This window comes from Gymnoscopelus microlampas, assembly GCF_963454915.1.
Source record: "Gymnoscopelus microlampas genome assembly, chromosome: 23".
NCBI lineage: Eukaryota > Metazoa > Chordata > Actinopteri > Myctophiformes > Myctophidae > Gymnoscopelus > Gymnoscopelus microlampas.
This window is the reverse complement of record NC_139960.1, coordinates 33,136,447-33,164,418: the sequence shown is the minus strand read 5'-3', so window position 1 is coordinate 33,164,418 and position 27,972 is coordinate 33,136,447. Positions and strand designations below refer to the sequence as shown.

General features: G+C 41.1%; 1 protein-coding gene across 4 annotated transcripts; it reads right to left on the bottom strand.

Moving 5' to 3' along the window:
* Positions 1 to 64: 64 nt before the first annotated feature.
* On the bottom strand, positions 65 to 27,745 carry tbk1 (TANK-binding kinase 1; the record flags this gene model as incomplete). Of its 4 annotated transcripts, none has more annotated exons than XM_084050401.1 (22): positions 27,702 to 27,745; positions 25,582 to 25,740; positions 19,798 to 19,938; positions 18,776 to 18,905; positions 17,455 to 17,636; positions 16,114 to 16,274; positions 15,085 to 15,195; positions 14,353 to 14,532; positions 11,648 to 11,853; positions 9,849 to 9,907; positions 9,256 to 9,347; positions 8,226 to 8,327; positions 7,965 to 8,043; positions 7,146 to 7,267; positions 6,967 to 7,043; positions 6,558 to 6,597; positions 6,344 to 6,445; positions 5,114 to 5,210; positions 4,250 to 4,350; positions 3,757 to 3,828; positions 2,528 to 2,932; positions 65 to 2,083 (listed from the first exon to the last, which is right to left on the bottom strand). In XM_084050401.1, exons 2-21 carry the CDS (start codon positions 25,666 to 25,668, stop codon positions 2,881 to 2,883), a joined length of 2,193 nt encoding a protein of 730 aa, XP_083906527.1. In that variant the 5' UTR covers positions 25,669 to 25,740; positions 27,702 to 27,745. The 4 variants fall into 4 exon arrangements, with proteins under 4 accessions (XP_083906527.1, XP_083906529.1, XP_083906528.1 ...); XM_084050403.1 differs by having other exon boundaries at positions 11,657 to 11,853; XM_084050402.1 differs by having other exon boundaries at positions 27,588 to 27,704.
* Between the last annotated feature and the right edge of the window lie 227 nt (positions 27,746 to 27,972).

Below are 27,972 nucleotides of genomic sequence, written 5' to 3'. Positions count from 1 at the left end.
AGCGTTGAGATATACCCATAGCACATTAAGAGTTTGCAAGGCAAGCACACACTCATGTCCTCCCGACCTTGAATAAGATTTAATATGTATTTACATCACATGGAAACACAAATTATTAACAGAATCAGCGAAATGTCTATACAGGGAAGGAAACACAACGACGGCCTCATGTGATCGACAGATTTCAACTAGACGAAGTTTGTTCAGAATTCACAAAAATGTAACCTGTTGCACCAGAGCAGATCCATCTGGCAGTTGATCAGTTCCATGTGTGCTACTAATGACTACAGCAAACGCCTGGTGTAACTGTCTACTGTATATACAATGACATAATACAACAACAATTAGACTTTTGCACTTAATCAAAATAAAACAGGCAAAAAAAAAGAAAAGGTTTTTAACAGTGACTGTAGACAGAATCTCAAGAATAAATAATGTCAACTGCGAATGTTTTATAAAAGTATTTATGTAAGTGGTACCCATTAATAAGTAGGCCTATTGACCTGTATTTAGACAGAAAGCTTGTAATATTCTGTGACCCCATAGGTCAGTGATTCTCAAAGTGGGGTCCAAATGATTGATAGTTACGAACCGAATGGGACCTTATGGGTCTGTAAGTGTACAAATGCAACCAAATGGACACGTTGCATTTGTACACTCTCAGAGTAAAATTAACACTGATGATTTTACAGTGTAGATTGAGGGTCCCAGAGATAAAAAAAAAGAGCCATCAAATGGGGGTCAGTGGTGTAATGTATATCAAATTGGGGTCCTTGAAGTTAAAATGGTTGAGAATCACTGCAATAGCTGTAACAGTCTTCTCTTATGAGGGTCCCTAACATTATCTTTTCAAATGGGGGTCCGCGGACCACTATGAGAACCACTGCTATAGGTAACCTTTCTTTTCTCTTTTCGGCCCCCTTTAGATGCTGTTTGGGGTATTGGCCAAGTACTGTGCATTTAACCCATCCGAACTATTAGGAGCAGTGGCCAGCTATTGAACAGCACCCAAGGAGCAGTTAGGGTGCTCTGGCTCAAAGGACAATTCAAGGCTAAAGCCAGGATGAGCCCAGCATCCATTCCTGTGTCGAGTCAGCAGGGTCAGGGTTAGGTTTCGCTCTTAAAAGGTAGGCCAAGTGATGTTTTGTTAATTGACCACATATATGAAGTTAAACAACTAAATTCTATTCGAACGATATCTTAAAAGTTTGAGAGCGTTTTGAAGTTCTAAAAGAGAGACGAAAACAGCGGACAGAAACAACGTTCCATTTTGGTTCGGCTGCACTTGGTTCCATTCGGTTTCACTCGAACTCGCCACCTGACTGAACAATGAGCGAGGACGCTGATAGGAGAGTTCATGTTATGAACTCCCAGACAGGCCTGTAGGCCAGACTCACTACTGAAATCAAATACAAATGAGATTTCCGGAAAGAGGGGTTTACCAGGCTAGTTAACCGATTCATCGATATATAAAAGAATATAAAAGAAAGCACGCTTCTCAGTAATTAGAGTAAAAGTAATCAATAGAGTACTCGCTAAGAAACTAATCGACAGTTGCAGGCCTACTAAAGTCTTTGCTTTAAAAAAAACACTTTTGCATGGTTTCTGCGATGCTGTTATTCTTTGCATTTCTGAATTATTTACGCCCAGTTTAGGCCAGTCATTGAATTTAGATGACAGATGTATGCGTAGGTGGAGATCCCGGTTTTCTGAGTCGTGGGCCCAACTCACCAGAACACCAGTTAAGGAGAAGGCCACCACGACATACCTGCACTCACTCCCTCCATGTGCTGTAGTGAATGATGGTCCAGCAGATTTCTGGCGTCCACTATACGGTAACCACTGGTGGTTTAGGACAGTGGTTCTCAAAACGTTTTAATTTCAAGGACCCCCGTGACTCTGAGAGTGTACAAATGGAACCTTATGGTCCCAGGTTCCACCATTAGGTTCCATTTGAATACTCTCAGAGTTACAGACTTGAACAGGTCCATTTGGAACCCCCCCTAAATGAACCCTGAGGGTCCTTCGACCCCACTTTAAGAACCACTGGGTTAGAACATCACATTTTAACATCTGGATGGGGCTTCCATAGGAATTAGGGGTGTGCCGATACACTAATTTCACGAAACGATACGATACGATATTTGGCTCACAACTTCGATACGATTTCGATACGATACGATACGCACTTTTTTTATTTTGAAAATATATGGTGGAGGAAAAAATAAAATGCAAACAAATAATTCTGTTTTTGCATTATTCAGATATGCAAACTTGTAGCTTTTCAGCTACAATAGCCGTTTTGAATCCAAATAGTGTGACACCTGACCCGAAAAAAAAACAACATATTGTCACTCTTTTCACTTCGGGGCCGTTTGCATGCCTGATTATTATGATTGTAAAAAAAAAAAAAAAAAAAAAAAAAAAAAAAAAAAAAAATTCAAAAACGATATTTTTTTCCCCCAAAACGATACATATCGTCGCGAAAACGTATCGCGATATATCGCGGGACGATATATCGGCACACCCCTAATAGGAATGTTCACCCAGTTTCTGGCACAGAGAATTGTTGCATCTTAACCTGTGTATCGGTACATGTTCGCCTGCATTCTGAGTTTTTGATTTAGGTTTGGCAGATGAGAAATGATTCGTCAACAACTTGGTGAAACAATGATCTTCATCTTTTGCGTTTCGATTACTGACCAAATTATACGTGACAGAATCAGGAAAATTCCAGCAGATAAAAAAAGAAAAGGAAAAAACATCTTACATTTTGAACACAGTATTTACAAAGATGAAAACACAGCATACAGTTATGTACATTACATATATCACTGGTAGTCTCTGTCCGGTGCAGAAAGGTAAAGCAGACACTTTGTCTCAGATTCTGTCCACGTTTCTCAGCCCTCCTTCCAGCGTCAGTGTGCCGAATCTGACGATGAACCAAAAGCAACAGTTAAAGTATGACTAGAGCCCGACCAATATATCGGCCATTATTTGACTTTTATTTATCAACATCGTATCGGCAGGTTGTGCAGCCCATGTTCCGATTTTTAAAGCGCTTTCGATCTTTCAGTCCCAATACTTTGAGCACGTCTTTCTTGGTGAAAATGTTCAGTAGTTCACTAATGAACAACATCATTTTAGATTCTAGATGGCTGGTATGTAGGGTTTAAGTGTAACGCTGGAAACCCACAAAAAACGCTCACGCTCGTTTATTGTGCGCGCAAGTTTGCGCACGACTGTTCTCGCCAAACCTGGCCACAGCAGGATGTGTGGTCAATGCATTTCAATGAGAATGTGCCCGTGAACAAAACTTTTGTTTGAGTGAGAACGGCTGCATTCATTGACATGGAGTGGAAAGAAAATCAGCCGCTGTGCGCTTCTGCTTGCACGCCCGGTGGGTTTCAAGCGTACTGGTGTATCACAGGTTGTGAATGGCTGGTATATAGGGTTTAAGTGTACTGGTGTCTCACAGGTTGTGAATGGCTGGTATATAGGGTCTAAGTGTACTGGTGTATCACAGGTTGTGAATGGCTGGTATATAGGGTTTAAGTGTACTGGTGTATCACAGGTTGTGAATGGCTGGTATATAGGGTTTAAGTGTACTGGTGTATCACAGGTTGTGAATGGCTGGTATATAGGGTTTAAGTGTACTGGTGTATCACAGGTTGTGAATGGCTGGTACATAGGGTTTAAGTGTACTGGTGTATCACAGGTTGTGAATGGCTGGTATATAGGGTACTGGTGTCTCACCTCTCTAAGAAGTGGTTGTTCTCTGCCAGCTCTTTGACAACACCCTCCATTTCCTCCTTCAGTTTCTTCATCCTAAAACAGCAAAACATGTCAGCTCCTCTTAGAGATTTTGCGATTTTTTTTTTAAAGTAAACAAAACACTTGTGAATTGGGATATTCTGCATTATGTGCATGATTGAAAAGTATGCGTGAAAGTTCGAATACTAGAAAGTATTTTTACGTACATCTTAAAGCTGAGTAAAACTGCGCTCTTCCAAAACTGTGTGTCACTGTGCGTAATGATAAGGAGTGGGGGCTCAAACATTGTCGTTGACAAATCCTCTCTTACGGAGGTCCCTGGCACAAAATCTTCTTGCATGGGGGTCCGCCACGGCCAAATACATATCAATTTGGGGGTCCTTGACATTAAACGGTTTGAGAACCACTGCTTTACAGGAAAACAAAGTACAACATTTGGCCTAGGATGTCATTGGCCTTCAGGTAGAGTGCTCACCCTAGGGTCATCTCCACCAGGGTGTTCTGACTCAGGTATGCCTGCGGTTTGATCCCGCTGGACGCCAGTGGCATTACCTTCTGAGGGAGCTGTTCCAGGAGCTACATACACACACACACACGTTTGTATTACTATACATTTTAGGTCGGCCTTGAAAATTGCTGAAAATAGCCGAACATTTTCAGATCGATCGGCTATTTTTCAGTGCACACCGCCAGCACACGACCATGTGTAAATCAGGCATAACTATCATGAACACTTAAACCTAACCTCTAAATGTCTAATGGTAATCCTAACCTCAATATTTTTCTAATTGTAAGCCTAAATAAAATAAAAACATGAATACAAAACAACACATTTTCTTGTGAGGACCAGGAAAATGGTGCAACGTGTCTATTCATTTTGTCATGTGACGTCCTGTGTTCATTAGGCCACACATTTTACCCAATTAGCTTATTTTTGGGACATGTTTTTATGAAAAAAATCAACAGCCAAACAATGCATATCAAAACATTTTCCAAAACATTTGATTAATCCCAAACCTTTTCCAGGTCTGGAATACAGTTTTTCTCATTTCTAAACATTTCCTGGAATTTCATCTGGCATGCAAACAGCCCCGAGGTGAAAAAGGTGACAACATGTTGTTTTCTTTCGGGTCAGGTGTCACACAATTGCCCTATTTGGACAAAAAGGTGACTGTAGCTGAAAAGTGACACTTTTGCATGTCTGTTATTAGAAGTCTGCATCTGCCCCCAGAATCACAGTTTCTGTGCAACAGGTGTAAAGGTTAGGGTATTCGGATATGGGCCGAAGTTTCAATCTGGTGCATCGATCCCTGGTATTTAGTGCGATGATGTGCATCACCTTGATGACTCTCTCCATGACCATGGACACCTCCTTCTCCATGCTGATCAGCTGACTGGACAGGCTCACCAGCTGTTTCCTCACGTGGTGGACCTTCCTGTGAACACAGCCCACAGTCAGTGTTGCCGGATTTAGTGAGAGAGATAAGCAACCCGGTCTATGAAAACAAGCCCAAAAGAAGCGACTATAGGCCACATGCCAAAGCGAACATTTTGATTGTTTTTCGAGATAACACAATTCAGGTACAGGGGTCCCTGGCACAACATATTAATTTGGGGGTCCTTGCCTGAAAATGTTTGAAAACCACTGGTTTTAGAAACAAGCCCAAAAAAACGCTCCCTGTCACACACCAGTGTTACTAGTCAGTGGTGGACAGTAACTAAGTACATTTACTTGAGTATTGCAAGTAAATTGCATATTTTTCAAATATGGTGAAAATAGCTGAAAACCCAAAACAAAATAAAAACTAATGGAATTGTTTTTATAAAAACAACTTGATATGCAAACACACTTGGGCAAAGGGCCAATATTGTATCTGTGCGGCCCCCTACTGTCCACTAGGTTGCATTGCAGCTGAAGAGGGCTTTATGAGAACAAACCAGGCTGACATCCTGATCAAAAAGACACATAGTGATTACTCATGGCACAAAGGCAAACGTGAGAGCAGGTAACCATGGAGACCATGGAGAGCATGTGACTCTGATGGCTGTCCCCTTTCCTTCTTGAATCAGAATCAACTTTACAGTCACATCGCAGGTTTAAAACAGTGGGTGAAATTCGTTTTTGTGCAATAAGCTCCATTATTTTTTGTAATTTCCAGAAAGGAGAAAGGAGAAAGAAGGGACAGGGGGGGGACAGGGGAGAGCAAGGGAAAAAAGGCAAATCAACAAAAAATATATCTAAATATATACACATAGCATATCCATCTGGTAGAGTATGGACATGACGTTAGACATAAGATGCATGAACATAGCAGCAGGTACAGCATATATATATGGTAAATGATATTAGACATGAAGATGCAAAGAGTGTCAGTGCATTGTCAGGTTCAGACCACAAAAAGGTAGCTTTCTATACACACAGCAGTGCTGACGGCCGTTTCCGACACGTGTCGTTGTCGCGGTGGAAGTGATAGCAGTTGTATTAACGTCAGTATCGGTAGTATCATCTCATAATGCTTGCCTATGGTCAGCATTAGTTGAGTCCCAGACAGTCCGCAGAACAACTCACCTCATCCACTCCTCACTCTTGGAGATGAAGAGGCGGTATTTCATAGCACACTCCTCTGTGAACAGAGACCTGGCCTTGCTAGCATGGAGGACCAACTTCTGCCTGCGGAAAGGAAAACACACGTACAGAGGTAAGGAAGAGAAGGAGAGACACACACACACACACACACACACACACACACACACACACACACACACACACACACACGGCTTACTTGTCAAATTTGTGGATCTGTTCCTCATTGTAGGGTAGACCTAAATGGAAAGGACAGAATCACATATTTTGCCTCCTGTGCATACAGTACAGAAACACAGTACAATCCTCAGTGTTCATTTATCAATGTGTAACCCTGAGAGTGTACACATGTAACCATATGGACCCATACTATTTGTCCACTCACTATTGGGATGCTAGGGTTTAAGTGGTGCCTCAAAGTACAAAGAATGGTTATTTGACAAAAGAAAAAAACGAAATAAAATGGTTCTATAATAGGTGATGGTTCTTTGTGGAACCATATAGCCTTTACATTTATTTTTGAACATTTAAAAAAAAGTTGAGTGTGTGAACTACTGATTTAGTTTACTAATTTATTTTTTCTGTGTTCGGTCGGCTCATGTACTCACGCCTCTCTGCCTTGTCCTTCTTGAACTGCTGGTAGATGGCTGTGATGGCATCCAGCAGCACTTTGATCTTCTCCACACTGTAGAGACATGACAACACTCACACTGAGACCCTGCTTTGATGTGTGCACTGCATGTCACTGGACGCACGCACGCACGCACACACACACACACACACATACTTGCGATCTTCCGGATGCGTCCCCACTTGCTGTGTCCATGTTTCCGTCAACTGGCCCCCTGGCAGGATCTTGTTCTTGATGTCCTGTGTTGTCCTCTCCATGGGCTCCAGAGAGCTAGAGATCTGCAGCGTGCACGCGCACACACACACACACACACACACACACACACACACACACACACACACATCAAACATGTAACAAAGGTGAGGCCGTCATACAGTGATGCACAGCATCACAGACACAATGTCCACTCGTCTAAACATCCTCTGAGAACTGCTTCGAGACTTAATGAAGTCCAATAATCTTTACCTTTTTGTACGGGATGGGGAGGGGTCTGGGAAGTGAATGCGAGGGGGGCTTTGGTACTATCCCGGGATAGGTTCAGTTTTTTATTTCTTTTGATATTTGTATTTTGGGTTATTGCACCCGGGGTGCTCCCGGTGTGTTTGGACACCGGGAGATGTGACAGTTCTTACTGCGAGCACACAAGGACAGAAAAAGAAAACACAAAAGGAATGAGGAAATATACAGTATAGTAAACTAAAAGGGCAACGTTGGGGTATTATCATTGTACTGTACATAAACAAGTGTTTCTGGATGCCAAGAGGAACCAAAGGCTGCTATGCGGGCGCTTCAAGAAACACTTTTGTTGAGTCACAGAGTGGCATAGTACAGTAGTACAGTAGTTAGTCACAACAAGCCCGACGTGGCACGATGGTGTTGCGTGTCAAAAATCGCAGATCTACAAGCTGAGCTTGCAGCTCTGCTATGTTCGACGACAGAGCATAAATCGGGCTTCAGGGTCAGCGGTGAACTCACTCTCAAAACCTTCTTGCGCATGTCGGAGATCTGGTCGTATTCTGATGACAGCATGTTGGCCTGCATCAACACCTCAAACCTAGAGAAGGACACAATGAGACAAACAATGATGCCACACAGATACCATCATAAAAACCTATAGAAAGATACTGTGGAAGTCCCTCCCTCTATAGTGCACATAAATGCTCAATAGTGTGTGTGTGTGTGTGTGTGTGTGTGTGTGTGTGTGTGTGTGTGTGTGTGTGTGTGTGTGTAACTCACAGCTGTTCTGTCCTCTCGAGGATCTGGGTGCAGAAATTACATAGATGGATAACCTCTGATGTCTTGTGCATGATCTCACTGTAGTCCTCCTTCATCAACTCACTGACGGACGGACGGATGGATGGATGGAGCGATGGACAGATAGATGGACAGTGGGGTGACAGACAGGGACAGTAAATGTACAGAGTGGCAGAAGGAATGCATAAGTTAGATCCTCATCTGCTCATACATGAGCTACGTTCAAAGCCATTGTTAAAAGGATCCCTGTAGATGATGTAATTTGTCAATGTGTGGACCAGCCCTATGGAATGTATGGAATGCATGTGCTAATATTAACCTTAGGAAGTATTATGTTGTTTTTTTTTCATGTTTAGGTTAAGTATGATTATTTATTGCTGGACCACACATGGACAAATGACATCATCAACTTGCAACGGGCGTTGTTGTCCCCCTTGAGTAAAAGCACTATTTCTAAAATGAAGAAAATATTTAAGGTATTTTTTATTTTAGTTATAGAGGGCAATAATAATGTTTTAAAGGCTTGTTAGGGAACACTGGCAGAAAAAGACTCCTTAAACAGAGATTTAAGAAAATAGAATTTCTTTATTTTAAATGCTCATAATGTGCTCTGTGCTCATAGTGAGGGGTGAATTTAAAAAAGCAAACGTTTCGGTCCTGGGACCTTTTTGATGTTTTTGAGACCACCGCACCTGCAGTCAACCGTGAACAAAGGACAAACAAGGGCGCAACAGTTTTCCCTGTTCTTTAAAGGCTTGTTAGCCAGGGATCCTTTTAAATGCTCTAGAAACACACACCTGTGACCTGTGTATTGAATCAGTATTTCTGCACCAAAATACACACACAAGACATGGCAGCTTCACATCCGAGGTGAAATGTATGTCACCTCGGATTAGGTAAAATTTCATGTCAAATGTATACTTATCCCGTCCGTTATGGGACAATGTCCTAAAATAGCAGATCTACAAGCTCACACCGACAAAGTATTAAAGGGGCTTTTGGCAGGACTCACATCAGGCCACGCACTCCTTTTCTCACCAGCTCCTGATACACCAACAGTGACTCTGAGGTCTTCCATAGGTGCCCGATGTCACCTGCAAAGGTCTGGACGGGAACAAAAACAACACAAAAGCACCTGTGAATGTGTGTATACAGTATGTCTTCCACTTGTGCATGTAATATGCAACCACATCGTTGCTGTCGGGCAGAAACCTATTATCTCCATATTCTAACCGTTTGTGTTTTTTCGTAAATGAATGTCCTACTTGATCATACTACAGCGTCACACATAAGCACCAAAAGTAGCAGATCCTCAAGCTCGAAACGCGGCGCACAGCGATGCGTTTCGAGCTTGTAACAGCTAAACAATAACAGTTTTGGACACAGAGAGACGATATGTAATCTATGGAATGAATGAGTCACTGAATAGTTCAACAGACCATTGGATAGAATATTAGTTCAGCCACGAAGCCATATGATGAAACTATGGTACCGATATATATATATATCACTCTGTCCACAATGACTCAACACACTATCATTGTATGATCATCTAAGCAGTGGCAGTATTTGTGTGTGTGTGTGTGTGTGTGTGTGTGTTTGTACCTTTGCATAGCTGGCGTCCAGGTCCAAGTCATAGCGAGGCTGGACTTTAGGTGGGCTGGCTGTAACAACAGGGGTCAGGGTTCAGTGGCTTTGTATTGCAGTTCTTCTAGCACAGTGATTCTCACCCACTGGGTAAAGTAACTAAGTACATTTCTTCAAGTACTGTACTTGAGTAAAATGTTTAGGTATTTTTTACTTTACTGGAGTATTTCCAATTGTCAGTACTTTTACTTCTACTCTACTACATACATCTCAGAGGCCAAATATGATATTTGTTTTACTCCACTACAATTATTTGCTACTAGTTACTTTGTAGATTTTGATTATCATTACAAAACATACATTCCCACTTCAGCCCTATATACATTTCAGCCATTAGAAAATAGCCTATTTACAAGCTTGTGAGCTTGTAGATCTGCTATTTTCAAAATATTTTATACATTTGAAAACTTGTGAAATGGGACCTTCTGTATAATGAGCACTTTCTATTTTTGGTACTTTAAGTACATTTTGATACCAATACTTTTGTACTTTTACTCAATTGAATTTTGACCTCTGGACTTTTACTTGTGACAGTAGAGTATTTCTTCATTGCAGTATTGACACTTTTACTTAAGTAAAGAATTTGAGTACTTTTTCCACCACTGTTCTCAACCTTTTTCATTTCACACCCAGTTTGTGTTATGCATTAGGCCAACGGATGGACCCCCAACGTCGGTAACTCGTCAGTGTTCATTTAACTCAGAGTTACAGACCGGTAAGGGGTCCATTTGCTTCCGAAATGAAATGTGCCATCTTCTTCTTTTCGTGTCTTCGAAGTGTGTTGGTTATATGACCGTATCCCATAATACTACCATTTGACATACTTAGGGCTGTCACAATAGGCTCTATGCACAGCAGCCATATTGGAAAGAAATTGGGCCTCTTCTTACTTCCTTCACAGGTGTTACCAATGATACTAATGAAGGCTCTGTTCCATTCTGGTCAGGGTGCTGATATCGTGCATGTTGGCTCACTAGAAACACCCCTTATGGTGGGTGTGTAACTCTGAGAGTGTACAAATGGTTCCATTTGTACGCTCTCAGAGTTATGGGGGTCCTTGAAAATAAGACAACCACTATGCCACACTAAATGGAACGGAGCCTTAATTAGTATCATTGGTAACACCTGTGAAGGAAGTAAGGAAGGGGCCCAATTCATTCCCAATATGGCTGCTGTGCATAGAGCCTATTACAAGGTTAAGTTGACGATTCATTGTCACACTAATAATTGTGATTAACGATTGAATTGTGTTTTTGGCATTGAACATTATGAATAAAAAATACATTTCTGTTGGCCTTTTAGGCTTCGTAATCTTCGTCATAGTTCTAGTCGACAAATGGACCCATAAGGGTCATAAGGGCCAAATGGACCCAATAAAGGTCCATTTGGTTCCATTTGTACACTCTCAGATTTATGGGGATCCTTGAAATTAAAAACGTTTGAGAACCACTGACCTAGGAATAAATAAATAAATCCATTAATAAATGCTAAAGTGCAGCTCCAAATAATAATTATAATAATACAAATAATAATGTAAATAGTACAGTAAGAGTATAAAAAAAGTACTGCAACATCAACAGAAGCATTCAAAATATGACAGTAAATGAAATATCATGTGATAAATGACGTGGTATCAGATCGGCATAGACATGCCAGTCGCCGATACCGGCATGTTAGGCGGTATCGGCAGCTTTTACGACACTGGTATCGGTATGGGAAAACAACTGTAATAAAATGGGTGTGTTGCAGTCACATACAGTACTCACGGTCCTCAAAGATGAGTCCCACGGTGGCCACGGACTCGCGGCTCACGATCATGATGGGGTTGTCCCGGGTGGTCCTGGGGAAGTTCTTGGCCTGCCGGTTGGGGTCCAGCACCAGGCGGCGGCCCTCCCACAGCAGCTCCTGGTTGTGAGGGGCGATGCTGGTCCTGCGAGACATCAGCTCCTGGAACAGTGTCGCCCTGTGGACAAACCGTGGAACTGCAGCTTTGAGATTCAGGGGGGTTCAACTGGAGACTCGTGGACACAACACAGCTGAGCCTGGGATTAATAACTATAAGCTGTAATGTTGGATGGTGATTGTTTATGTTAATATAACAATACATTCATCAACATTTTTCTTGTGTGGATAGATTCAAAGAATGGGCGATTATACATTCAGTTGATCCTTTATGCATACATTATCAATGCAAATACATCACCTAGACTTTGTTTTATGAACCAAAAAACTGTCAAAAGTGTGTAGGTGAGGTCTTACATGATGCATTATTAATAATAATAATAATAATAATAATATCTCAGATATATACAGCACTTTTCTAAGTTGCTTTACATGGGGGGCCAACAAAAAACTATTAACTTTATTAGGGGACAAAACACAAAACAAAATAAGCTATGTTAGTAGCTAGTTAAGCTGGGTTTTGAGAGTGTTTTTTTTAAAGATGGGAGGGTTGAGGGGACTTCTTACGTGTTGTACTCATGGATGTACACATGGTGCACTGGTGCAGTATATCTTGCGTACTCAATTCAGTGTTAATTTCATCGACTAGAACTATGACGAAAAATGTTTGTTGACTGCCTTTTTCCACTGAAGAAAACTACACATACTGACAATTTCACCAACAAATAAAAAGTAGATGAAAATGTTAGGGAGGCACTAGTGGAAAAGAGATCCAGTAGAACTAAATCATTTTATGCTTGGTTGTGCTCGGGTGCCACTGTCCGAAAATAGCCGATCTACAAGCTCACAACGTGTCGCGGACGTGCTGTGAGCTTGTAGATCGGCTATTTCCGGCACACGGCCAAGAATAAATCAGGCATTATGATGTCATCACGGCCCGCCAAAATAGATTTTAGTCGACTACTGTACAGTGGGGCAAAAAAGTATTTAGTCAGCCACCATTGTGCAAGTTCTCCCACTTAAAAAGATGAGAGAGGCCTGTAATTTTCATCATAGTTATACATCAACTATGAGAGACAAAATTAGGAAAAAAATCCAGAAAATCACATTGTCTGATTTTTAAAGAATTTATTTGCAAATTATGAGGAAAATAAGTATTTGGTCAATAACAAAAGTTCATCTCAATACTTTGTTATATACCCTTTGTTGGCAATGACAGAGGTCAAACGTTTTCTGTAAGTCTTCACAAGGTTACCACGCACTGTTGCTGGTATGTTGGCCCATTCCTCCACGCAAGATCTCACCCCGTAGGATAATTTTTTTAAATATTTTTTTTAAGAACGGTGAGCAAAAATCCCAGAACCACACGGGGGGACCTAGTGAATGACCTGCAGAGAGCTGGGACCAAAGTAACAAAGGCTACCATCAGTAACACACTACGCCGCAAGGGACTCAAATCCTGTAGTGCCAGACGTGTCCCCCTGCTTAAGCCAGTAGATGTCCAGGCCCGTCTGAGGTTTGCTAGAGAGCATTTGGATGATCCAGAAGAGGATTGGGAGAATGTCATATGGTCAGATGAAACCAAAATAGAACTTTTTGGTAGAAACTCAACTTCTCGTGTTTGGAGGAGAAAGAATGCTGAGTTGCAACCAAAGAACACCATACCTACTGTGACACATGGGGGTGGAAACATAATGCTTTGGGGCTGTTTTTCTGCAAAGGGACCAGGACGACTGATCCGTGTAAAGGGAATAATGAATGGGGCCATGTATCGTGGGATTTTGAGTGAAAACCTCCTTCCATCAGCAAGGGCATTGAAGATGAAACGTGGCTAGGTCTTTCAGCATGACCATGATCACAAACACACCGCCCGGGCAACGAAGGAGTGGCTTTGTAAGAAGCATTTCAAGGTCCTGGAGTGGCCTAGCCAGTCTCCAGATCTCAACCCCATAGAAAATCTTTGGAGGGAGTTGAAAGTCTGTGTTGCCCAGCGGCAGCCCCGAAACATCACTGCTCTAGAGGAGATCTGCATGGAGGAATGGGCCAACATACCAGCAACAGTGCGTGGTAACATTGTGAAGACTTACAGAAAACGTTTGACCTCTGTCATTGCCAACAAAGGGTATATAACAAAGTATTGAGATGAACTTTTGTTATTGACCAAATACTTATTTTCCTCATAATTTGCAAATAAATTCTTTAAAAATCAGACAATGTGATTTTCTGGATTTTTTTTCCTAATTTTGTCTCTCATAGTTGATTTATAACTATGATGAAAATTACAGGCCTCTCTCATCTTTTTAAGTGGGAGAACTTGCACAATGGTGGCTGACTAAATACTTTTTTGCCCCACTGTATATCAACTGTATATTTAGTCGACTAAAATCGTAGGATATTTAGCCAACTAAAACTAGACTAAAACTCATTTCAGATGACTAAAATATGACAAAAACGTTTTTATTCAAAAAACTATGACAAAAACTAAAACTGTTGTCAAAATGAACACTTTGTATTCATGACTTTGTATCCAGTACACACGGGGTACAGTAGCATATCTTACGTGTTGTACTCGTGGATGTACAAGTGGTGCAGCGTGGCCTGCTGCAGGCTGAACACGTACACCACGGTACGGTGGAGGATGTCACTGGTCTCGGCGAAGAACTGGTCGAAGCCCCAGCACTTCTCCTGGTCCGCCTCCAGGATGTTGGCCAGCACGGGGGTCAGCAGGCTCTGGAGACCCCTGGACAAGCAAGGCAAGTTTATAGGTAAGCACATTTCAACAACAAGGCAATGCGCTTTACATACCAACATTAAGCAACGGAAACACGTTATAAAAGGATATTAGAATACAATAAAAACAAAATAAATCAGAAAAATAAGTGAGTAAAATGACAAACAGAATGTTTATTTATTTAAATCTTTGTTGCAGTAGACCTGCAGTAGAGTTCCAATAAACCTGCAGTTTTCTGGGAGTTTGTTTGTGGAGCATGAAAACGACATGCTGCTTCTTCATGTTTTAGTTCTGATTCCAGGGACAGAAAGCAGACCTGTCCCTGATGAACCTGAGAGCGCAGCACGAAGTGACACGCTATGAGCTTGTATATCTGCTATTTTGAATAGCAAAAGTATAACATAATGGTTAAAGTGGTTAAAATGAGTGTGAATATTAACTACTTATGCTGGGGAACACCCTGGAACCCCCCCCCCCCAAGTCTAATCTAAAATTACAAATGCTTTCCCGGATTGAATGAAGAGCCAATTATTTTTTAAGTGATGCGGAGGAGGAACGTACTTGGAGAGGCTGCAGGACACCGGCATCTCTGTGCTCCACTCGATCTTTCCATTCTCAAACTTCTGCTGACCAGAGATGGTTCCAGAAGGCTTCTCTGTGATGATTTTATACCTGGACAACATGGACAAACCAACTCAAGATTATAAATAAATAACTTCTGCTAACCAGAGATGGTTCCAGAGGGCTTCTCTGTGATTATAAATAAACCATCATTCATGGCCTAGTATCAGTAGGCCTTTTATAGGCCACAATTATTACATAATCGCAGGAACATAACTATTGGAGATAATCACAATGACGTTGCATTTTTGTTTTTTAAGTATAAACTTAAAAATAAAGCCTATTTTGGCCTTATTTATTTTTGATTATTGGCAGCGGTCATTGTCAGTCATTTGTCAAGTTATTTGTCATATCTGAAAAAAAGCCAAACAGAAATGTAATTTTAATTTATATGTTCCAACGTTCAATGCCAAAAATCATTTGCAATCACAATTAATAGTCAAGTAATTCACAGCAGGACAGCAGCATTAATGTCACAGTTGATTTTAGTCTGAGCATAATAACACACATCTCCCAAATACTATAAACCCTCAGTCACCAATTTATTCTTATTGCTAATGAATAAGATCTAAGTTTCATTTAGTTTAGTCACTAAATATAGCTCAGTGAAATGATGATGCCGTTTTAATCTGAATTAATGTGAAGCATATAGCATTGTATTTTTATACGTGTTCTTGTATCGTTGTTCGTTCTACTCTTGTTTGTATAGATGTTTGTGGAACACGATGGCAACAAGCCTTTGGCTTTTTTTCTGATTTATCCATTTGGCTTCTTTTTTTTATGTACTGTCTATACCTCTAAACTGACAATAAACTATTCAATCAGTCAATTAATCAAGTAATAAACTACAGTTTGTCATGAAATTCGTAGAGAATTTCACTGAAGGTCGAGACAAAAGTTCAGATGGATTATGGAAGACAGTTTTCTTGTTATGTAGAGTGCTCTGCAACGACGCCTACTACTACTCACATGACTTCCTTGTTCCTGCGAGGCCCTTCGAAGGGTCGGAACGGGAGGCTGCCGGTGGCGGCGTGGAAGAAGGTCACACCGATGCTCCACAGGTCCACTGTGGCCCCGTACTTCTTCTGGTGGTCCTTCCGCAGCACAGCGCGCTCATACATGTCTGGATGCTACAACACACGCACATAAAAAAAATTGGGATGCCAATTATGTGACTTTTATTTCAGTGTCCGACAACCAGCACGTAACAAATCAGGCATAACTTCAACCCCAGCCACTAAACCTAACCTCTAAATGCCTAATCCTAAACCTAACCTAATATTTTTCTAATCGTAAGCATCATACTATAATTCTAGTAACCGTCTTGAGTAGGTGAGTAGGTGAAGCGTAGGTGAGTAGGTGAAGCTAGCCGGTTCTCCTCAGTGGCTGGACCAATTGTTCTGATTTTGCACACAGCCATTGACCATTACCATCTGAACTTAACTGTGAAGCCCGTTTTTCAATTTCATCAAATCTCAGCTTCTTATTAGCGCTTTTGTGTCAAAGAATGTCCCCATGGTTATGGGGCTGCCCAGCTATGGGACGAACTTCCTCCCGGGTTGCCAGATCATGTGCGCATATCGCCCCACGGATGCGTCGACCGGGTATGGTCTAGTAACTAATAATCGACTTAAACCATAAAACAACCGTTATCTTGTGAGGACCATGAAAACAGTCCTCACAATGTCCATTTCTCAAATTCTACTATACTTGTGGGGACGTTTGCCCTCACAAGTATGTAATACAAGTATACGCACGTCGCATGCACGCACTTATTTCTTACAAACTAAACAGTGACAGTTATCATGTTGACCACTGACATTATGTCTTTCCTTTAACATGATTTGAAGTGCCAACAGAGAGCATTGTGGGTAGGGCTGTGCTTATGTGCTGCATTAATTGGCCATAATACATTATACCTCTGTCAGGGACTAACAAAACTGTCCAGAAAAATAAGACACTCATGAGAGGAAATAGACTAGTGCATAACTGTAGTTCCCTTTTCCAGAAAGTGGTATGAACATGTCCTGTTCTGAGTCAGTTTCTCATAGCCTCATTTGATTGGCCCAGCAGCAGCTTTGCACCTGAAACCCATATGAAGTTGTCGAAGGTGAGAGACTGACCAGGAACAGGAAATGTTTATGCTGCCACATTCTGGAAAAGGGGAACTACAATGCAGAGTCTCTATTGGGTAAATGAGTAAATGTCAAGGATTCAAACACATCATGTAACCGCTAGCTGAGCGCAGAGAGTGTTTATCACCAGGTATTCCTCTGTACCACACACAGACAAACAGAGGATGTTTCTCACCAGGTACTCCTCTGTGCCGTAGAGAGAGACAAACTGCTCATCGTCCTCCAGCTCTCTGGCGGCGCCGAAGTCTGTCAGCTTATAAACCGAGCGTCCGTCCTCGCCGATGACGCGCATTATGTTGCCGGGTTTGATGTCGCGGTGAACGATGCCGTACTCTCTCAAGTGGTTCATCCCCGCAACTGGATTCGCACAGAGGGGACAATCACAGTTACAGCAGTGACAACAAGCAGTGACGATCTCCTCTCCCATCGATTGAGTAAAAAAAAGGCTCCTTACTCTCATTTTCACTACGGTATTTAGGCACTTAGCAGACGCTCTCATCCAGAGCGATTTACAATAAGCAAGGTAAACACCTCAGTAAAATAGTGACTCAGTTAACTCCCAGGTAAACCAAGAACCTAATATCTGTCTAAAAAACTATATACTATCAAAAATAATCATCTGTACGTTGAAACTATAGGATATCAGTTAAACAATAGACCTAGCATCTGTTTAAATATCATGTTTATCTACATATCTTAACATTAAAAACAAGCCTAAGTTATACAAAAAACATGAGAAACATTGTCTTTGTCTGTGTTTGTATCTGTAGTATGTTTGTTGTGTATGATGTGTATTTGGGTGTGTCGGACCCCAGGAAGAATAGCCATGCTTAGTGCAAGTGCTAATGGGGATCCATAATAAAGTAATAATAATAAAGTAAAGTAAAGTAAAGTAAAGTGGAGTTCTGATTTCTATGGGGAGTTTGTTCCACATTTGGGAGCCAGGAGGAGGGAGAAGAGCTTGAGACGTGCGGAGCATTGTCCAGTGTGTTTTAGGGCATTGGTTCTCAAAGTGGGGTCCGGGGACCCCCAGGGGTCCTTGGGGGGGTACCAGGGGGTCCCCAGCAAAATGTGTTAATATAGCGTCACAATAATTTTAACCACTTTAACCTTTTATACATTGGCTATTCAAAAATAGCAGATACACAAGCTCATAGCGAGTGCCGCTATGAGCTTGTAGATCTGCTATTTTTGAAAAATCGTGAAAATGTGTGCAAATCTTTGAATATATATTTTTTAAAGCAAACATTTTTAACTCAAATCTTTGCTTCTGGGGGGTCCCTGGAACAACATATTTTGAGATGGGGGTCCGCGGCCAAATACATATCATTTTGGGGGTCCTTGACATGAAAAAGTTTGAGAACCACTGTTTTAGGGCATGGTTCAGATAGCTTCAACAGTTACAGCAGTGACAACAACCAGTGCCAATGTACTTGGTTACTGTCCACCGCTGGTACAGAAGGTAAAGTCATCAGGTTGTCAGCGTGCTCGCTCACCCACGTCCTGCAGAACGATGAGGAACTCGTCCTCTGGCAGACCATAGGCGTTGGACGACTCCTCCAGCACGGTGTAGAGACTCCCACAGGGACAGTACTCCATCACCAATACTTTGTGACGAGTGTTGGACTAGGGAGGACGGCAGAGAGAATAACACTTTATGATACAACTCCAGGAACCAGACCCAAACAGAACCAGAATCTGTTTTTACCAACTCCACCTCTAGTTGGCCGAAAACAAAAGAAAGCACAATGCAATGTCATCGGGAACAAGAACCTCGGTGACATCAAGAGAAGCTATATTCTTTAGACTGTGTTGTGATGCATCTTTTCTTTTTCAGTACCATTAAAATATACTGTATCTTTTAATTCAACTGCAGATTGCTCTCTCCAGTGCATAATGTATTTGAATGCACATTTGTAATCCGTAACTGTTTTAGAATAGACCAATACTAGTCAGCAAGAATGACTGTACATTGAGAAGTATCTGACTCTGTGCTTGCACCTTCCAACTCCCTTAACCCATTTTTAGCGGGAACCCCTACTTGAAACTATACCTTACCTTTTGGAGTTCCTGTTGCTATGTACAGTATATAGCAACATACTTTTTTTTGTAATTTTTGAATACATATTTGAAGTTTTTCAGAAAACTTAGGTTAGGACTCCCACAGTAAAATCTTCCAGTGTGTGTTGGGATCTCAGAGTTACAAAAATAAAATAAAAATGAGGGTCCATCCGTGGCTTATTGCATACGAACCTGGGGGTCCTCGAAATCAAGAAGGTTTAGAATCACTGCTCTATTGGGGTCTTTTAACCCATTAAATCCGGGAAAGAATCTCTGTCATTTTAGATTTCTTTGACTATTCAAAAATAGCTCATAGCTCATAGTGCAGCACCGAGTGCCACGCTATGAGCTTGTATGTCTGCTATTTTTTAATAGTCAAAGAAATCTAAAAATGACACAGATTCTTTCCCGGTCTAAATGGCTTGAAAGAGTGCGTTCACGCCGGGCTCTAACTGACCTCTTCCTCCACAGCGAAGAGCTTGACAATGTTCTTGTGGTTCAGTTTCTTCAGAACCTCAAACTCCCTCATCTGCACGTCCAGCGGCCTCAGGAAGCTCAGGTTGTTGAACACTTTCACTGCATACAGGTCACCCGTTTTCTACAATAAAGGGCAAAGATCAAATTAAAAACTCAATTACTCAACTTGTACATGAATGTGTAAACCAACCGCTGGTTGCTGATCTCTCCACTGGCTCACTTTCCCCTTGGCTTAGCTTGATGTGCCGACCATCATGTGACCATGAGAGCTTCATACGGTAGCTCTCGTGGTCACTTGAAAATGACCGCAAGGGTCGAAACGTCGTATCTGCTGCCGTTTGCCGTAAATAACATTTTGGAGCATTTAACACATTGGGTGCCAGCATTTTTTCATAACAACTTACGTCGGGTGCCAGCATTCTCCTCATTGACTGCGCTTTACTGTTTAAAGCTCTAGACTCCACGACGAGCAAATCCATGTAAAAAAAAGCATCCATTCATTATACATAGAGGTCTCGTACAATCGGGGGAAAAAAATTAAAAACATTCGGTAATCCGTTCCATAGTTGCAGCCAGTTGAAAATAGTCAAAAATACATTGTAAAAAAAAAGTACACAGGAGCCGAGATACAGGCTTTTGAAGTCATAAGTTAACCAGGAAGTGGATTAAAGTCTAAATCTTCGAAAAATGATATCTCCTGGTGTTGTGAAGGGAAAAAAAAAATGTATATATACGGTTTTGGCTTTATAGCTTTATAGCTCTCAACAAGCTGAAGTGGTTAATCAGACCAATTGAGTTAATCAACAGATTGTTTCCTAGTTTTTTGATTTGTTGATATATAAAATACATATTTTAATTAAAAGAATAAGTTTTATTCTTCTGGATTATTTGATGAATCGAAAAAGTAATCGATAGAATAATCGCTAAGACGATTAGTCGATAACTCGCATCCACACTCGCAAGGGCTTGTAGATTGGTTATTTTCCTAGTGTGAGACACTGTGGTACAACTACGTATTAATGTTTAAAATCAAGCAACAGTCTTTAGCCTCCACTGATAGATCAGAGACAGTGTTGTTGACTGTCAAACAGGCCAAACAAATCCAAGCAGCTAATCATTTAACCCATTCAAACCGGGAACGCATCTGTGTAACCACTTTATCCATATTTTATACTTTGCCCATTCAAAAATAGCAGATCTACAAGCTCGTAGCGCGGCACCGAGTGCCGCACTACGAGCTTGTAGATCTGCTATTTTTGAAAAATCGTGAAAATGTGTGCAAATCTTTGAATATAAATATTTTGAAAGCAAGCATTTTTAACTCAAATCTTTGCTTCTGGGGGTCCATGGAACAAAACATTTTGAGATGGGGGTCCGTGTCCGTGGCCAAATACATATCAATTTGGGGGTCCTTGACATGAAAACGTTTGAGAACCACTGATAATATAGCGACTTGTTTTTTCAACAAGCTTGTAGCACTACGAGCTTGTAGATCTGCTATTTTTGAATAGCCAAAGAAATCTTACAATGACACAGATGCGTTCCCGGTCTTAATGGGTTAAAACATGAGACATACGATCTGTCTGCCGATGAAGATCCGCACAGACAAAACAAACAGGGCGTCAGGTCCAGGCCTATCCTTCTCATACCTGTAGCTACAGTACAGTACAGTACGCACAGACAGAGAGGTGGCTGGGAAACTCCCCGCAAAAAAAAATATACAGGCTGGGGCTGGGGCTAGGGGTGGGTGGGGGAGTTCTATCGTCACTGTCGGGCAGAAACCTTGTATGTCCAAAACTGTTACTTTTCAGGAAATGGAGAAAAAAACAGATCCTGTGTGTTCCAATGGATCCAATGTAGTTATTATTTAGTCACAAGCTCTTAACTCCACAGATACTTTTCATTGGTTCAAGATTTATAGGACACAGACACACTTTCAACAAATAGCAGACCGGCAAGCTTGTAGATCGGTTATTTTTGCTACTTTTGTGTGACACCGAGGTATGACTAAGTAGGGCGTTATTTTACAAAAGAGGAAACCATGAATAGATGGAGATACAAGGTTTTTGCCCGACGGCAACGATGTGCTGCAGAAATGATGGGATTTCAAAGGACCGCAATAAATGAAAGATAGAGGTTAATAGTTTAATCTATGGGTGGGTTAAAAGTTGTGCAATGTATGCTTAACCACACACACACACACACACACACTGACACACACACACACACACACACACACACACACACACACACACACACACACACACACACACACACACACACACACACACACACACACACACACACACACACACACACACACACGTTGTGCAGAGAATCAAACATCAACATTTTCAAAGGATAAAGAGGGAGGGGAAAAAAAGGCAGCAACACACACTGTTTAAGTATATATCCATGTGCAGGCACCTTTCTCTGTTAAGTCCTTTTATGTACAGTATACGCACAGTGGAAAGACGGGGTGAGAGAGAGAGAATATCATTCATATTCTCTCGCTTTCTCTCTGTATGCATGCCTAGGCTATATTCTATCAGGTCCAAGGTCTAGGCTATATTCTGTCAGGTCCAAGGCCTAGGATATATTCTATCCTAGGCCTTGGACCAGATTTAAAAATAGTTCCAGGTTACAGAAGGTGCCTGAGCCAACCAGGATGTCTTGATGTAGTCTGATCTACGGGTGCAATAGTTAATCGAACTAATCGCTTTAATTGATTAGATATTTTTGCAACCAAGTTATCAACAGAATAATTGCTATGAAAATAACTGATACAGAGACGGGGGAAGGTTGCCAAGTCATTAACAGTGCAACGAGGAAGACAAGCAACAGGTTCACAGGCACCCCGCACCATTTTTACTAGTTAGTTCATGTTTAGTGGAAAGTTCGACAGTAAGTTAGTAAGATAGATAATTAGATAATAAGTCATATATCACCAGTAACTGGATAGCATGCATGTGTCTGTACTAGGGGAGCCAAACTGCTTCTGAGCGGCGATCCACCTGACCCCCACATTTTGCTGTCATTTAAACTCTGTAGTCTGTACACTGACTCTCAGGCTGTGTGTTCTCAAACAATGGGTCGGGTCCCTAAAGTGGGTCCGGAGTCATTCTCGTGGGGACAGGGACAAACCCTCTTTTTTTAAAAGAGGGTTTTATTTAACCCATTGAGACCTGAAGCCGATTCTACATGTCTCCTAAATTCCAACAGTTTTCTGAAAAACATATGTTTCTATGTCAGTGGTACTCAATCTTTTTCATGTCAAGGACCCCCAAAATTATATGTATTTGGTCGCAGACCCCCATCAAAATATTTTGTTCCAGGGACCCCCAGAAGCAAAGATTTGAGTTAAAAATGTTCGCTTTAAAAATATATATATTCAAAGATTTGCACACATTTTCACGATTTTTCAAAAATAGCAGATCTACAAGCTCGTAGCGCGGCACTCGGTGCCGCGCTATGAGCTTGTAGATCTGCTATTTTTGAATAGCCCAAAGTGTAAAATAATGCTTAGCTCAAATCTAAAAATGACACAGTTCCAGGTCTTAATGGGTTAAGATACCAGGGGCTAGTATCCATGGTGTCAAACCAGCTGAGAGCAATGGCACTAAGGGCTTTAATAATGTTTGACTTTTTACTCAACTGGTGGCATCAATAAATCACACGACAGGCATAAGTGAAGTAATGTAGTGTCATGGAGGGGTGCAACACTTAATCAAACTAATCAATTTAATAAATAATCAGAATTGATACTTGATAACTTAACTCACTGAGTGCCATTAACGTGTTTGACGTGTTTTTGAAAAAATATTTAAATAAAATAAAATAAAAAAAACATTTTATTTTTTGAAAAACATGTTTAGAACCCAAGATATCATCATCTGAAGATGTGCAGCTCCATCCACTCCTTGTTTAACTTAGAACTAAAAAAGGCTGTATCTCGCTTCCTAAGCACTTTTTGTTTTCTGTGAAAAAACTCTGGCACTTTTCAGAATCAATTCTGAAATAATTCTGGCAATCCTGGCACTCAGGGAGTTAATCAATAATCAATGTATATTTTAGGATACGTGAAGTTTCAAAAAATGTCAAATTAACATTGACTTGAAGATCTCACACCTACGTCGCACCACCAATCCGACTGTGATATTGTTGATACTATTGTTATTATTATTATGGGCATGCTGATATGCCCATATATGGAGTTGTCTGTATGTATCAGTCCTTGTCCCTTTTATGGCCATCGATTCATAAGAAAATGATGGATATTCGCAGCTATAGTTGATATACTGCGTAGTTCAAAATGAGGGTGGCTCACTTCACAAGGCTTGCATAGAAGTGATTATGTCTTATTGAGGCATGTCCTCATAACTGCGTTGCTGCCTGGAGGTGAGAGTGAGCGCTAAAAGGGGAAATTTCAGAATGGGGTTTTCTCAAAGCCGCAGTAGAAGGTATAAACAAAACAGCAAAAACACAGTGTTCAGGTTTTCTCCTGTCTGCTAGTGCATGATGCCTTCAGGTGCCGCCTATGAGCCAGGAACACTCTGCTCTGACACTACTGTATGACGGTGGTTCTTAACCGCGGACCCCCCAAAATAATAAATATTTGAACTGGAGACCCCCCCCACCCTGACAAGCACATGGAATCGCAGGCGTTGAGGCTTTACATTTAGTTTGACTCGGTTCCACAGATACATTTTGTGAAAATAGCCGATCTACAAGCTCACAACGCCTCTGTGAGCTTGTAGATCGGCAATTTAGTTTGCCTCTTTCTTATATTATTTGACAATTTGGCCAATGTTTGACCAGTTTTTATAGTATAGTTTGTTGATTACTTTTGATGGAGAAATGGTCTTTTTATTTTACTTTACTGTCATCTGGGGACCGCCCCAAAAAGCAGAGTTTCTCAACCCACAGGTTGCTATTTACAATTTAGGCATTTAGCAGACGCTCTTATCCGGAGCGACTTACAAGGTAAATAATCAAATACATAGAATAATGCAGAGAGAGAACAGTGTAGTGCCTCGAGAAACTAATAGGATACCAAGTAAACCAAGAACCTAGCATCTGTCCAAACGCTATCTAAAAAACAGTCTGTACATTGAAACTATAGGATACCAGGTAAACAATGACCCTGACATCTGTCTAAATAACATGCCATCTAAAAAAAACATTCTCAACAGTTGTGGTCGAGAAAATGGATCTGAAACGCAGATGCTTCAATCACTTTATAAAAATGTACTATTGCTAAAGTTTGTCTTCCGTGGACCTGACCACTTCCGTATGTGAGAAGGGGTGATCACTATGTTGTCCTGTTGCATTGTTTGTGTTTATTAGACTCATTGTGTTAATGTTTGTGTTAGTGCTGCACCCTGACTCCAAGTAGAATGTTGTTTGGTTCAGGGGTTGCAACAGTTAATCAATATAGAGGCATATACTGTATAGAGGCTAGCTGTGGCCGGCGGCCTGTCACTATGACTCATAACAAAAGCCTGTCACAAGCCCATATATGGGCATACACTGATGACATCAGAGATCTCCATATATGGGCGGTGGTGCGATGTAGTTGTGAGGGCCTCATAGCGGCCCGAACTCTAGTATATTTGTTTTTACACACGCTTGTTGATTATTCGATTAATCGAAGAAGTAATCAATAGAACAATCACTAAGAAAATAATCGATAGTTGCAGACATAGGTGCAATGGTGGGAGAAATATGAATGAAAGTGAAATCCATGTATGAGGTGATCGCTTACCTTGTGTCTCCCACGGTAAACGTTAGCCGTTGCTCCCTGACCCAGCAGGTCTGATATGAGCCACAGGTAGTTGGTTGTGCTCTGCATGGTGGAGGCTCTTTGGTTGACCGGCTGCCGGCTGGTCACTAGGTCACTAGATCACCGACTAGTAGGTTGACCCTGAGAGGGAAAAGACAGCTGGTTAATAGATCACCAACTAGTGGGTTGACCCTGAGAGGGAAGAGCCAGCTGGTTAACCAATTCAATTCAATATTCAATTAAATGTTATAATAATGCCAAATCACAAGTTGTCTCAAGACACTTTAGATATATAGCAGAGAGCAGACATAATTGTCCCACCCTGAGGAAGCAATTTGTACGACAGTGGAAAGTGGCAATGAAAAACCCTCTTAAAAAAACTCTCTCCTTTAAAATGGAAGAAACGTCAGGCATACCACAGGCTCTGGGATTCTCAGTGAAACTGACCTGAGCTACAACTCTACTTGGTCGTCAGCTTTTTTTCCGATTCCGTCCACACCAAATCTCGAAAATAGCCGATCTACAAGCTCACAACGCATCGCGTTGCCTGCTATTTTTTGGCTTATGTTCTCCCCCAGAATAGGGTGCGATGGAGTTCAAGTGGTTAATAGGTCACTAACTAGTAGGTTGAGCCTGAATGAAAGGCCATGTTGCCATAACAGAGATCAGGAACCACGCCTGTGTAAAGGAACAGGCTCTGCGTATAACTGTAGTCCCAGGTTTCAGAAGGTGGCAAACGTATGTAGCCTGTCTCCCATTATCTGGCAGCTCTTGCAAGTTGTGAGTGTTTGATTGATTGATTGATTGATTGATTGATTACTTTATTAGTCAGAATAAATTCTCCTCTGGGGGTCCCTGGCACAAGACCTTTCAGATGGGGGTCCGCGGACAAATATTAATTTGGTGGTCATTGACATTCAAAGTGTTCCATGTTCGAAAAATAGCAGATGTACAAGCTTGGATTTTCCACATAGTACCAATTCCAAGCTGTGAACTTGGAGTTTCCACATAGTACCAACCAGTGTCAGCAGTGTGATCAAGTATCTTTATGTACATTTAGCTACAACACAATAGAACATAATACATAAAAGCAGAATTTCCCTGTAGGAACTTTGGTCGTGGTGTCAGTAAAAAACAGAACCTTTGCCAGTCTTCCTCATTCAAAGCTGAAATAACAACAATAACACTACATTTATTACTGTAGGAGGCCAACTGCTTCTCACAAACAGGCCTGTCTGGTGTCTACATGACTTGGAACATAGACTCTGGACTGCTTTTGTGTTGTGGGAGCAACAACTAAGTCAACAGTGAATATTAATAATGATATTGGCTGTGTGTGTGGTATTTATATTCTATAGAACTGCTAGATGTGTTAGTCTCTTGTCTTAATTTTAGATTCTATATACTGTACATCAGTGGTAATATCAGTTTCACCTCTGTAACCCCCTTATAGGCTACATCGACTATTTAAAATAAATAAAAAAGATCTTTGTGGACATTTTGGAACTACATCTTGTATGTAGATGTGTTGGTTAGTCAGGTCAGGTTACACACACTGACATCACTGTGCATAACACGGGAAACCCCCCTAGGCCTCAAGCAGTGCGTTGATACACAACAGATCAAATAACACATACATTGCTATATTATATTATTTTATATGTATGTATAACACATCCTTCCTTCCAGAACTTTCATATATTTGAAGGATATTGAACATTTTCTATTAAATAGGGGCACAAATATTATTATTATTATTTTTATTTTTTTACATACAGAAAACATCAGCATAGATGCTAGTCAGCTAGTCTAGAATAGAAAGTAAAGTTAGACTCCTAAAATACTTGGCTTTTTAAGGGTCTAATTTTCCCATTTCTAACAGGATGAGATATGAGAACATTTTCACTTTCCTTTCCACTGACATGGACATGGTGGTGGACGGAACTAAACAACACACACTAAACATTAAAACATTACAAAACATCTACCTTCACTGCAGATAGATGCTGGAACGTTCATTTAAATGTACAACAACGTTTGTTGATTAAAAACATGACAATAATAATAAGCTAAAGAATATGATGGTTTGTTTATTTCCTCACCCGTTCACCAAGTCCTCTCTTCTTCCGGCTGTCTCGGGGTCACGTGGTGTTGGAAAAAGGAGCGTTGCCAGATTTTGCGAGAGAAATAAGCAACCAGGTATATGAAAACAACCCTCACAAGAATCGAGTAAAGGCCACATGAGCACTGATGCGACGTGTTGTGAGCTTGTAGATCTGCTATTTTCTTTTTTATAAAAGTGAAAAATGTGGAATATTCTTTTAATAATTAAACAAAAATATTGTATGGGGTCCTTAGAACAAAATATTTTCA